At 41.3% G+C, this 13,347-nt stretch overlaps 1 protein-coding gene across 4 annotated transcripts in view; it reads right to left on the minus strand.

The window, feature by feature from the left end:
- Positions 1–6,231: 6,231 nt before the first annotated feature.
- The window catches only part of ADAMTSL5 (ADAMTS like 5), a 145,401-nt gene continuing 138,285 nt past the window's right edge, over positions 6,232–13,347 (minus strand). For 3 of the 4 annotated variants that reach the window (XM_069962462.1, XM_069962463.1, XM_069962460.1), the window contains one exon: positions 6,232–7,894. In XM_069962462.1, the coding sequence (XP_069818563.1) occupies positions 7,587–7,894 (308 nt within the window). In that variant the 3' untranslated portion in view covers positions 6,232–7,586. The remainder of the gene's footprint in view (positions 7,895–13,347) is intronic. The other variant, XM_069962465.1, reaches the window with a different exon arrangement.

The following is a 13,347-nucleotide window of genomic DNA, read 5'->3' on the forward strand; positions in this document are numbered from 1 at the left end:
TGTCATCGATGATGTCATCGTTGATGTCATCGATGATGTCATCGTTGATGTCATCGATGATGTCATCAGTGATGTCATCGGTGATGTCATCGATGATGTCATCGGTAATGTCATCGGTGATGTCATCGGTGATGTCATCGATGATGTCATCGATGATGTCATCGATGATGTCATCGATATTGTCATCAGTGATGTCATCGATGATGTCATCAGTGATGTCATCGATAATGTCATCAGTGATGTCATCGATGATGTCATCAGTGATGTCATCGATGATGTCATCGATGATGTCATCAGTGATGTCATCGATGATGTCATCAGTGATGTCATCGATGATGTCATCAGTGATGTCATCGATGATGTCATCAGTGATGTCATCGATGATGTCATCAGTGATGTCAACGGTGACGTTGTCGATAAAGTTATAATTGTTGTCAATTATTGTTATCAGTGATCTCGGAAATGATGTCAACCAATATACTATTAATGATGTCATAATAGTGCTTTTAAAAGCACTATATTGTAATCCGTCTTCTTCTTCTTCCATCCATTGTTATGCGATTAATACAGCCCGAACCGCTTTGCGCACAGACTCCGTCAGTACTTAAACTGGTCAGTACTTAAGCTGGTCTTCAAAGGATGGCACCTAAGTCTCTTTTAAAGGGACAATACTTAAGCTGCTCTTAAAGGGACAGTATATAGGTATTTTAAAACTTTGGCACCTAAGTCGCTCCTTAAGGGACTGTACCAAAGTTGCTCTGAAAGGGATTGTACCAAAGTTACTCATTGATGATCATCAGTGATGTCAACAATGAAATTGTCCATAAAGTTATTATTGTTGTCAATGATTGTCATCAGTGATGTAATTGATGTCATCGATGATGTCATCAGTGAGGTTAACGATTATGTATTCGGTGATGTCATCGATGATGTCATCAGTGAGGTCAACGATTATGTAATCGGTGATGTCATCGATGATGTCATCAGTGATGTCATCGATGATGTCATCGATGATGTCATCGATGATGTCATCGGTGATGTCATCGGTGATGTCATCGATGATGTCCATCGATGATGTCATCGATGATGTCATCAGTGATGTCATCGATGATGTCATCGATGATGTCATCGATGATGTCATCGATGATGTCATCAGTGATGTCATCGATGATGTCATCAGTGATGTCATCGATGATGTCATCAGTGATGTCATCGATGATGTCATCAGTGATGTCATCGATGATGTCATCAGTGATGTCATCGATGATGTCATCAGTGATGTCATCGATGATGTCATCAGTGATGTCAACGGTGACGTTGTCGATAAAGTTATAATTGTTGTCAATTATTGTTATCAGTGATCTCGGAAATGATGTCAACCAATATACTATTAATGATGTCATAATAGTGCTTTTAAAAGCACTATATTGTAATCCGTCTTCTTCTTCTTCCATCCATTGTTATGCGATTAATACAGCCCGAACCGCTTTGCGCACAGACTCCGTCAGTACTTAAACTGGTCAGTACTTAAGCTGGTCTTCAAAGGATGGCACCTAAGTCTCTTTTAAAGGGACAATACTTAAGCTGCTCTTAAAGGGACAGTATATAGGTACTTTAAAACTTTGGCACCTAAGTCGCTCCTTAAGGGACTGTACCAAAGTTGCTCTGAAAGGGATTGTACCAAAGTTACTCATTGATGATCATCAGTGATGTCAACAATGAAATTGTCCATAAAGTTATTATTGTTGTCAATGATTGTCATCAGTGATGTCATCGATGATGTCATCAGTGATGTCATCGATGATGTCATCAGTGATGTCATCGATGATGTCATCAGTGATGTCATCGGTGATGTCATCAGTGATGTCATCGATGATGTCATCAGTGATGTCATCAATGATGTCATCGATGATGTCATCGATGATGTCATCGATGATGTCATCAGTGATGTCATCGATGATGTCATCGATGATGTCATCGTTGATGTCATCGTTGATGTCATCGATGATGTCATCAGTGATGTCATCGGTGATGTCATCGATGATGTCATCGGTAATGTCATCGGTGATGTCATCGGTGATGTCATCGATGATGTCATCGATGATGTCATCGATGATGTCATCGATGATGTCATCGGTAATGTCATCGGTGATGTCATCGGTGATGTCATCGATGATGTCATCGATGATGTCATCGATGATGTCATCGATGATGTCATCGATATTGTCATCAGTGATGTCATCGATGATGTCATCAGTGATGTAATCGATAATGTCATCAGTGATGTCATCGATGATGTCATCAGTGATGTCATCGATGATGTCATCGATGATGTCATCAGTGATGTCATCGATGATGTCATCAGTGATGTCATCGATGATGTCATCAGTGATGTCATCGATGATGTCATCAGTGATGTCATCGATGATGTCATCAGTGATGTCAACGGTGACGTTGTCGATAAAGTTATAATTGTTGTCAATTATTGTTATCAGTGATCTCGGAAATGATGTCAACCAATATACTATTAATGATGTCATAATAGTGCTTTTAAAAGCACTATATTGTAATCCGTCTTCTTCTTCTTCCATCCATTGTTATGCGATTAATACAGCCCGAACCGCTTTGCGCACAGACTCCGTCAGTACTTAAACTGGTCAGTACTTAAGCTGGTCTTCAAAGGATGGCACCTAAGTCTCTTTTAAAGGGACAATACTTAAGCTGCTCTTAAAGGGACAGTATATAGGTACTTTTAAAACTTTGGCACCTAAGTCGCTCCTTAAGGGACTGTACCAAAGTTGCTCTGAAAGGGATTGTACCAAAGTTACTCATTGATGATCATCAGTGATGTCAACAATGAAATTGTCCATAAAGTTATTATTGTTGTCAATGATTGTCATCAGTGATGTAATTGATGTCATCGATGATGTCATCAGTGAGGTTAACGATTATGTATTCGGTGATGTCATCGATGATGTCATCAGTGAGGTCAACGATTATGTAATCGGTGATGTCATCGATGATGTAATCAGTGATGTCATCGATGACGTCATCGATGATGTCATCAGTGATGTCATCGATGATGTCATCAGTGATGTCATCGATGATGTCATCAGTGATGTCATCGATGATGTCATCGATGATGTCATCGTTGATGTCATCGATGATGTCATCGTGATGTCCATCGATGATGTCATCGATGATGTCATCGATGATGTCATCGATGATGTCATCAGTGATGTCATCGATGATGTCATCAGTGATGTCATCGATGATGTCATCGATGATGTCATCGATGATGTCATCGATGATGTCATCAGTGATGTCATCGATGATGTCATCAGTGATGTCATCGATGATGTCATCGATGATGTCATCAGTGATGTCATCGATGATGTCATCAGTGATGTCATCGATGATGTCATCAGTGATGTCATCGATGATGTCATCAGTGATGTCATCGATGATGTCATCAGTGATGTCATCGATGATGTCATCAGTGATGTCAACGGTGACGTTGTCGATAAAGTTATAATTGTTGTCAATTATTGTTATCAGTGATCTCGGAAATGATGTCAACCAATATACTATTAATGATGTCATAATAGTGCTTTTAAAAGCACTATATTGTAATCCGTCTTCTTCTTCTTCCATCCATTGTTATGCGATTAATACAGCCCGAACCGCTTTGCGCACAGACTCCGTCAGTACTTAAACTGGTCAGTACTTAAGCTGGTCTTCAAAGGATGGCACCTAAGTCTCTTTTAAAGGGACAATACTTAAGCTGCTCTTAAAGGGACAGTATATAGGTACTTTAAAACTTTGGCACCTAAGTCGCTCCTTAAGGGACTGTACCAAAGTTGCTCTGAAAGGGATTGTACCAAAGTTACTCATTGATGATCATCAGTGATGTCAACAATGAAATTGTCCATAAAGTTATTATTGTTGTCAATGATTGTCATCAGTGATGTCATCGATGATGTCATCAGTGATGTCATCGATGATGTCATCAGTGATGTCATCGATGATGTCATCAGTGATGTCATCAGGGATGTCATCGATGATGTCATCAGTGATGTCATCAATGATGTCATCGATGATGTCATCGATGATGTCATCAGTGTCATCGATGATGTCATCGATGATGTCATCGTTGATGTCATCGATGATGTCATCGTTGATGTCATCGATGATGTCATCGGTGATGTCATCGGTGATGTCATCGATGATGTCATCGATGATGTCATCGGTGATGTCATCGATGATGTCATCGATGATGTCATCAGTGATGTCATCGATGATGTCATCAGTGATGTCATCGATGATGTCATCAGTGATGTCATCGATGATGTCATCGATGATGTCATCAGTGATGTCATCGATGATGTCATCAGTGATGTCATCGATGATGTCATCAGTGATGTCAACGGTGACGTTGTCGATAAAGTTATAATTGTTGTCAATTTTTGTTATCAGTGATCTCGGAAATGATGTCAACCAATATACTATTAATGATGTCATAATAGTGCTTTTAAAAGCACTATATTGTAATCCATCTTCTTCTTCTTCCATCCATTGTTATGCGATTAATACAGCCCGAACCGCTTTGCGCACAGACTCCGTCAGTACTTAAACTGGTCAGTACTTAAGCTGGTCTTCAAAGGATGGCACCTAAGTCTCTTTTAAAGGGACAATACTTAAGCTGCTCTTAAAGGGACAGTATATAGGTACTTTAAAACTTTGGCACCTAAGTCGCTCCTTAAGGGACTGTACCAAAGTTGCTCTGAAAGGGATTGTACCAAAGTTACTCATTGATGATCATCAGTGATGTCAACAATGAGTGGGGACGAGCACAGGGGGATTATTATTATGGGGGGAGCACAGGGAGATTATTACTATGGGGACAATGCACAGGGGGATTTTTACTATGGGAGGGAGCACAGGTGGGGTTATTATGGAGTGGAGCACAGGGGGGATTATTACTATGGGGGGAGCACAGGGGGATTATTACTATGGGGACGAGCACAGGGGGATTATTACTATGGGGGGAGCACAGGAGGATTATTACTATAGAGTGGAGTACAGGGGGATTATTACTATGGGGGAGCACTGGTGGTTATCATTATAGAGTAGATTACAGGCGGATTATTACTACAGAGTGGAGTACAGGGGGATTATTAGTATGGGGACAGAGCACAAAACGGATTATTACTATGGGAGGGAGCACAGGGGGGATATTACTATGGGGACAGAGCACAGGGGGATTATTATATGCGGGCACAGCAGGGGATACTATATACAGGGGGTAAACCACATACCTACTGACTTCACTGCACATGACTCAAAAAAGTGGAAGTTGTTGTAAAAGTGCGGAGCCTAAGATGTTTGTCTGGCAGGTTCTGAGGAGATGAATTGTACCTGGAAGGTACCTAACTATTATATGGGGCACAGAGGAGGCCTTGTATTATATGTGCTGGAGCACAGCACCTAATATGTTTCTCTGGCAGATTCTGTATACTCGGGCCAAACACTTGTGATCAGAGACAACAGGGCCAACTAAGCCTCTGTTGTCCAGGAGCCTGTATAAACCTGGAGCTGGCCAGATGGTGCAGAGAAAGCAGCATTTGTCTGAGATTCATCCAACATCACTGCCATGCTCTTTTCCAGTGCTTCTCTTCTTTTGCACATTATGTAGCATATTTATCATTTACACAAGAATGTTAAAAAAAACTGCTTCATAAATTATGAGTAAAATTGTATGCCCTGCGCAAAAACACAAAATATGCCAGAATAATACCAATATGCCCCACATTTACACTTTCACCTTAGCAACCCCCCCCCCCCCACACACACACACACACACATATACACACATACTTCTGTTCTCTTAATTTCTATCTTTTCTCTCTTTTTATGAGTTTTTACATTTTAAGATGTAGAAAAATTATATCTGTGAAATAATACTTGATGTTCAGACTGTATTTGTGGTCCACAATAAACATGTTTAGTAAACTCTACATGAAATATGAATAGATTTTTTTGTACAATACTACACTGGGATAACATTGGCTTTTTGACTCCCTGTAGCATTTGAATACTACAGGAAGGAAGGAAGCGTAAATCATTGCAGAAATCTAGGTGTAGTTTTCTGTGCCCACTGTACCCCCACATCAGATGTTTCCCTTAGAAAAAAAAATAATAGGATAAATAAAAATAAAACTTTTCCTTGGATAATTTTATAGTCACATCACTTTAAGAGCAACAGTGCAGTGGCTACATACCTGAATGACATTTCTTTATTGAATAGATTTTATATCTCAAACAAACACATAATCATTAAAAATAAAATGCCCTGAAAGAAACACCTTGTCTCATGCTATAAGTCCACTAAATTTCTTCCTATGTGTCGTTTTGGAAATAAACATACCAATGGACACCCAATACCATAGGCCTTTACTAACTACAGCCCAGTAATGCAAAGTAGCATTTGAAGCGCAAAAAAAAAAAAACCTGAAAACAATAAAAAACAAACAGGTTCAAAAATGGCTAAAAATGGCTGAAATTTGTTGTAAATTTTGCACTAAATATGTCTGCTTTTATGAACTTCACAACAAAACAATGTGATAAATCCTCTCACACCCCAGGGAAGTCATATCATTCGCTAGTCTATGATTGACATGTCAATTTTTTGGGGCGAACGGCTGAATCCACCAGCAGATATCATTGAGTCTATAGAACGGGCAGAACATCAAGCGGAGGCCGCCCAGCGGAAGTGTGCACATACCCTTAAAGAGAACCTATTATCTAAATCTGACTGTCCTTATTACAAAAGCCTTTGCAGTCTCTATCTTTTACTTTACCTAATCCTCTGTGCAGGTGCAGGCCGGGTGCCGCCATCTTGATGATGTCACTTCCAGCTGTGGAACGCAAATGACATCATCAAGATGGCGGGGCCTGGCCTTGCTGAACCGAAATGGAGGATTAGGTTATGTATAAGATACAGACTGCCTCTGCAGTCTGTATCTTCATGAATAGATAAGAAGAACAGGGACACTAGATAATACACAGCAATCTTGCGCTGTAGTCTCGTGCCGACTCTTTTGAAATGAGACAGTAAAGGAAAAGTGAATACATTTAAAATGTAGCCACAAAATTAATTATATTTACAAATATTAATAAAAAAGATTTAAATTACATGGAGGAAATAAAAAAAAAAATCGGCTGTGATTGGTTCTCTTTAATCTTTTTATGGGGTTGGTGTGTTGTTGACTAAAAATACTGACCGAAATGAACTTCAAAATAGAGAGCAAAAACTGAACAAAATATTATGGATGAACCCAATGGTCTGCATTGATAAAATAGTCTGCATTGTAGTGATTTTGAGCAATCATTTAAAGTCAACACAAAGTTGTGCATTTTTGCATCTTTATAACTTATATTACATTACTATAAGACATTCCAGGCTTAATAAGTCCCATATGGTAGTGGTTACAGGCGCACTCAGTAATAGATTTACTTGGATTCTATTCTATTCTCGTCTTCAATTCTGCATGTATATAAAATAAGTAGGCTCTTGTGTGAAGGTCTCAGGAGGATGTTTTGCACATTCTGTTTAGTCGTTGCATCTGGTAGTCCTCATGTTGTGACCAGGGCCTGACATAACTATTAATGGTGAGCAGGATTCTGTTGAGAGTACGCTCATAGTTCACGTGTTTTGAAGGCATCATGATATATTCTGTACGATCTTGAAGCTTAGGACAGTCACACTTGTTAGATACCCAAATGTATTCTCGATGCACAAGAGGGAACTTGTTTTTGTAAACATGTTTAATATGTATGTCATAGCGTGTCTCCCGACCTATTGTCTTTCTCCCCAAAATCTTGCCACGGATCACTGTGCAGAAAAAGTTTAAAAAAAAGTTAAACCAAAATGTAAAGTGAGAAAAAAAGGGGTTTTTAGATTTTTGTGCAAAAGTTACATCATTTTTTTTGTTCTTTACAGTTTTCAAGAAGCAGTTTCTGCTACCAATGTCATATGAATCAATGGCTGTGTTTCCACATTTGTGTTGTTATGTATTTGAAACCTAAATCAGAACCTGTGATGTTATCAGCATGAGGCTTTCCCCAGACACAAATTTTACACTTTGCAAATTTTGGGGCTGAAAAAATCTTTTATCTCTGGTATTTTATCCCTTGTAATTTTTTTTTTTTTTCAGTACAAACCATGTACTGATTTTTTTTTTCATCTCTATTGAATAATTGGGGATAAAATGTCAAAATAACACCAATATACATATAGACATGATTTTTTTTGTGTGTGTTTTTAGTTCCCCCTATCTAAGTCTATTGGGAAATTTGCAGGGCTGTGGAGTTGGAGTTGGAGTCGGAGCTAGTTTTGGCTGGAGTCAGAGTTGGAGTCGGAAAAAGTGTACTGACTCCGACTCCAGCTTTAAAGAAAATCTAAGAACAATTTAAAATTGAGTTTTAATATAAATTTTATAAGTTTTGCTCATCAATATGTATTATGAGCAACATTCAAATAGGACACTGGCCCTATTACATAAGGGTGGTCGGAGAGATATATCAGTAATAAAGCACTGGCCCTATTAGATAAGGGTGGTCAAAGGAAAAGTTGTCAGTCACTATTTGGCAGTTTGTTTCTGAGCTGGAAGAGTCCATTGTGTGGTGGGAGATCTGTGCTGTTCTCTTCCTGGATGCTGGATGACTGTATATGATCAGCAGTGTAATATGGAGATATCCTGTGTAATATAGAGGAGGAGGAGAAGACATAAGTAGTGTAGCAGTAACCTTTGTCCTCAATGTGTTTTTCTTTAGTGTTCTATGGCTGCAGGTGTGTGTGTGTGTGTGTGTGTGCGCGCGCGCTATGGCTGCAGCTGTGAGTGCATGAGTGTGTGCGCGCCATGACTTCAGCTGTGTGTGTGTGTGTGCTATGGCTGCAGCAGGCTGTGTGTGTGTGCTATGGCTGAAGCAGACTGTGTGTGTGTGTGTGTGTGTGTGTGTGTACTATGGCTGTAGCAGGATGTGTGTGTGCTATGGCTATATATCACTATGGCTGACCTCTATATCACAGGTATCTGGCAGTGTTTAGCAGTGTTTCTGTGTGTATGGTGAATATTTAGTTAGAAACATAGAAGATTGTCAGCAGGAAAAGACCACCTGCTCTATCTAGTCTTGCTGTGAGTAGTTCAGGACATGGAGGCTGGAGACTGGCTGCATCCACTGCACACACAGGAGAATCAGCTTTATATCTTTCCTTATTCTCTCAGAAGTTGCCCCAGGATTATGTAGGACATTAGGGAGAAGCTGCTGAGCCAGAGTTATAAATAACTCCCCCGGTATATGACTGGCCATTTATGAAGTAGCAGGAGTTGGAGTTGGAGTTGGTCCTGATAAAATTCAGAAGTCAAAGTTGGGTTTACGGACTCCACAGCCCTGGAAAATTGGCACCATTTCTTGCAAAAAATGCTCCAAAACTGTGAACATCCTAAAAAAAAAGGCATATAACGTTTTATTTTTTCCCATTGACAGCTAACATCTGGCTGCAGTGCTTTTAAGCCAAACAAAGCCATGCACCAAATTTGGTGTTTTTTGGAAAATGTATAGTCCATTCTTACAAGGTGCATCAAATTGTTCATAATAAAGATACTGGTGCTAAATCAAGATTTACCAGCTCAATCTGAAAAACGCATACATCTTTCAAATGCATCTTCTTTGCAGTTCTCAAATGCAAAAGGGTAAACAGCCTAAGGTTATGTAGTAAAATGTATTAATATTGGCTTAAATAAAGAATGCCTAAGGGAAATTTGTCAGCCGCAAGCAGATATCTGTGCTGCACAAACCATGTTTACACAGGACAATGTGTGGCCAATAAAGATAAATTTTAAAGCAAGTTCAAAACCGATGATAAGCTGATAATCGGCCATTTGCCTGGTCTTTGGCTGATGACTATCACTTTTACACGGGCCGATTATCGGCTGTAGGAGTGTTTATAGACACTCTCCTGGCTGATAATTGGCCAGGGTAAAGGACTCTTTAAAGGGGTTGTCCAGCAAAAATTGCAACTCTATATAACTTTCTGACACCAGTTTATTTGAAAGAAAAAGATTTTCACTGGACAACCTCTTTAAGCTAAAAGGCGCATATTGTTTTATTAATTTGATGCATTTAAATCTGGACCTGAGTTTTTTAAACACTCAGCATGGCACAAAACCTTTTTTTTTTTTTAGCATTCTTATGTTATATAACATACCAGAATTCTGGCACATTGGCTGTCTGTGCTTGCAAGAAACCCATAGGGGGAGATTTATTAAACCTTATGCAGGAACAGCTTCCAGCTTTCTTCCACCATTTTTGTCAATGCCTCTGATTGGTTGCTATTGACAACTGTTCCATTGTTCTTTTTCAATTGTTTGATAAATATCCCCTTTTTGTAATTTAGACTAAGCCATAACAACTTGACAAACATGTTTCTATTCACTAACAACATACACACACCATAAAAATGTTAATAAATTAAAACGTAAAGTTAAATTTGGAAACTTTTCATTATACAATTATTATTTATTAATTTATTTACATAAGTGTAATATACAGAGAGTGTGGACCCGCTGTACTGCTCAACTGGTTTGGCTTAGTGCCACACCAGGAAACGGTGCCCTCTAGGAAAAGTGCCCTCTAGGTCTTCACCACTCATCCCACTCCAGAAGGATGCTAGAATTTTGCAGCTAGAGGGCACCAGGTCACTCCACAAGTCTGGTCGCAATGTGAGCAGCAGCTGGTTCCCAAGAACAAGACAAAGTCGTTGCTAGGCACCGGAACACAGGCCAAATATATGTGGTCAGGAGGAGAGTCCGCACATTACCAGGGATGTGACGGGTATTGTAGTCAGTCAGTCGAAGGGTCAGGGCAGGGGGCTTCAGAGGTAGGTCAGGCAATTTGAGTCAGCAATGGGAGAGGCAAGCAGTACAAACGGGGGTCACCAAGAAAGCATAATCTGAAGTACCAGCATGGGTCAGGATACACTGGAATACAGAAGAAACAGCAAATACTTTTGTTTGAAATGCTAGACTCCAACAATGCTCAGGCACGGAAGTCCTGCTGGAGCTAGTTTAAATTGGTGACAGACAGCAATTGCAGGTGGAGACAAGCCATTGATATAAATCCAGAGCAGTTGGCTGTCTGCACACCCTAGTAGCCAGAGATGTCATTGCAGCAGAAGGAAAAAGATGCCGGAAGACATGGACATGGACATGCATGGAGCATAGCAGTGAAGTGGACTGGACGGCAGCATTGCAGTAGTCCCTTCTCTATGCCCCCATTTCTTGGACCTAAGGCGGGCAAGAAACCTCTTGAGGAGAGCAGGGGCATGGATATTCTTGGGTTCCCAGGGTCTTTCTTCAAGCCCGAAATCCTTCCAGTCCACCAAGAAGTACCAAGTAACAAAATGTTTCTGTTAGGAACCAGACAGCAGGACAAGACAAGACAGTGAGCCCTAAGCTCAGCCCCGCCCACTGTCCTCTACCTACTTGCCACAATCCGCCCTAAGATGGCGGCGAGAAACTGGGCGGCAATCCCTGCACTGGCTAGGTGGGACACAAATACAAAACAGACAGACAAACACAATGAAGAAAAGTCCACAATCCGGGTCACAACAGTCGGGCAGCAAAAGTACAAAATCAGGATCCAAAGGCGAAATCAGAAAACAGGCAATATGATCAGGGGCAGGCAGCAAGCAAGGGAGGTCAGAGATACAAAGCAGTAGTCGGGAGATGCAAAGAATCAGAATCCACAAGCAGGCAGAGACTAAGTCAATAACCGGCCATGAGTGCAGAGACTGAGGTAGTTATATAGGAGGCCAGGGTTCTGATCAAGAACATAATTGGACCATCCCCCTGAACTCCAAGCACAGACACCTGAGAACAAAACAGATCCACTGGCAGGAAGACCTGTCAGTCACAGCAGAACCAGAACACAGATTAACCCAGACATGGCCAGACAGAACTCAGCAGGTGAAGTCGGGTGTGTCTGCCAACATATAAACCAGAGTTCACACATAGCAAACAAAAACACAGAAACAGAAGACAAGAATATCAGCGCCTTCTCGGCCGCACAGCACGAGCCGAGGGGCGCATAATGCTCTGCAAAGATACCATCCTGACAGTACCCCCCCCTTTTACGAGGGGCCTCAGGACCCTCACAGGACTCAACTTCACTTAGAAGATTGCCATCTGACTCCCATTCATCAGAAGAAGAGTCCATGGCATGTAGAACAGGTTTACTGACAGGACGAGCATAAGAACATGATAAATTCACATCAGATATGGGCAAATCAGTTACAGTAGGACTTGAAATATTAATTTCACATGAGGGTACCTGTGTGCCCAAGTGACCTTCCTGGGAGTCACCTGGACGCCGATGATTCGGGAGCCAGTTAGCTTGCCGCTTGGGACGCTTGTGGCAGAAACTGATGTAATGGCCACTGTCACCACAGTAGTAACATAGACCTTTGTGTCTCCGGTATTCTCGCCTAGTCCTGGCGTTTAATAGTCCCAGCTGCATGGGCTCGTCCTCATGAATATCAGGGATATCAACAGAGTTTTTGACAGAGCAGGGGACAGAGGTCTTAGAAGGGTCAGAGCCTACTTTCTCCCTATGTCTGTCACGGAGCCTACGGTCTATGCGAATTGCCAAATTCATGGCCTGTTTTAGGGTGGAAGGATCTGGATGTCCTGTCCAGGCATCCTTAATGCCATCAGATAACCCCTGCTTAAATTTGCATCTAAGCGCAGGATCATTCCACCCAGATGGAACGCACCACTGGCGGAACTCTGCACAATACTCCTCCACCGGTCGTTTGCCCTGTCTCAAAACTGTCAACTGTCTCTCAGCTGCTGCTGCCCTGTCAGGGTCATCATACAGTAGTTCCAATGCCGAGAAAAACTGATCCACAGAAGACAATTCAGTAGCATCTGGAGGCAAAGAAAAGGCCCACTCCTGCGGAGGTCCTTGCAAGAGTGACATAATGATGCCCACTCTCTGGCTCTCATCCCCAGAGGACCGGGGACAAAGTCTAAAAAACAACTTACATCCCTCTCTGAAGATTCGAAAGGCCCTTCTCTCGCCTTTGAACCTATCAGGAAGCTGCACTGGAGGTTCTGGGGGAGCAGCAGCAGATAGCATGGCATTTTGGCCCAGGAAAGACTCTACCTGCTGCACCCGTTGCGTAAGGTCCAGAACAAGCTGGTTGAGACTTTGCATTTGCCCAACCAGAGCTTCCATGGGGTCCATAGCCAGGTGGAGAGAGAAAAAAAAAAAAAAAAAAAAAAA

This window comes from Dendropsophus ebraccatus, chromosome 3 (genome assembly GCF_027789765.1).
Source record: "Dendropsophus ebraccatus isolate aDenEbr1 chromosome 3, aDenEbr1.pat, whole genome shotgun sequence".
Taxonomy (NCBI): domain Eukaryota; kingdom Metazoa; phylum Chordata; class Amphibia; order Anura; family Hylidae; genus Dendropsophus; species Dendropsophus ebraccatus.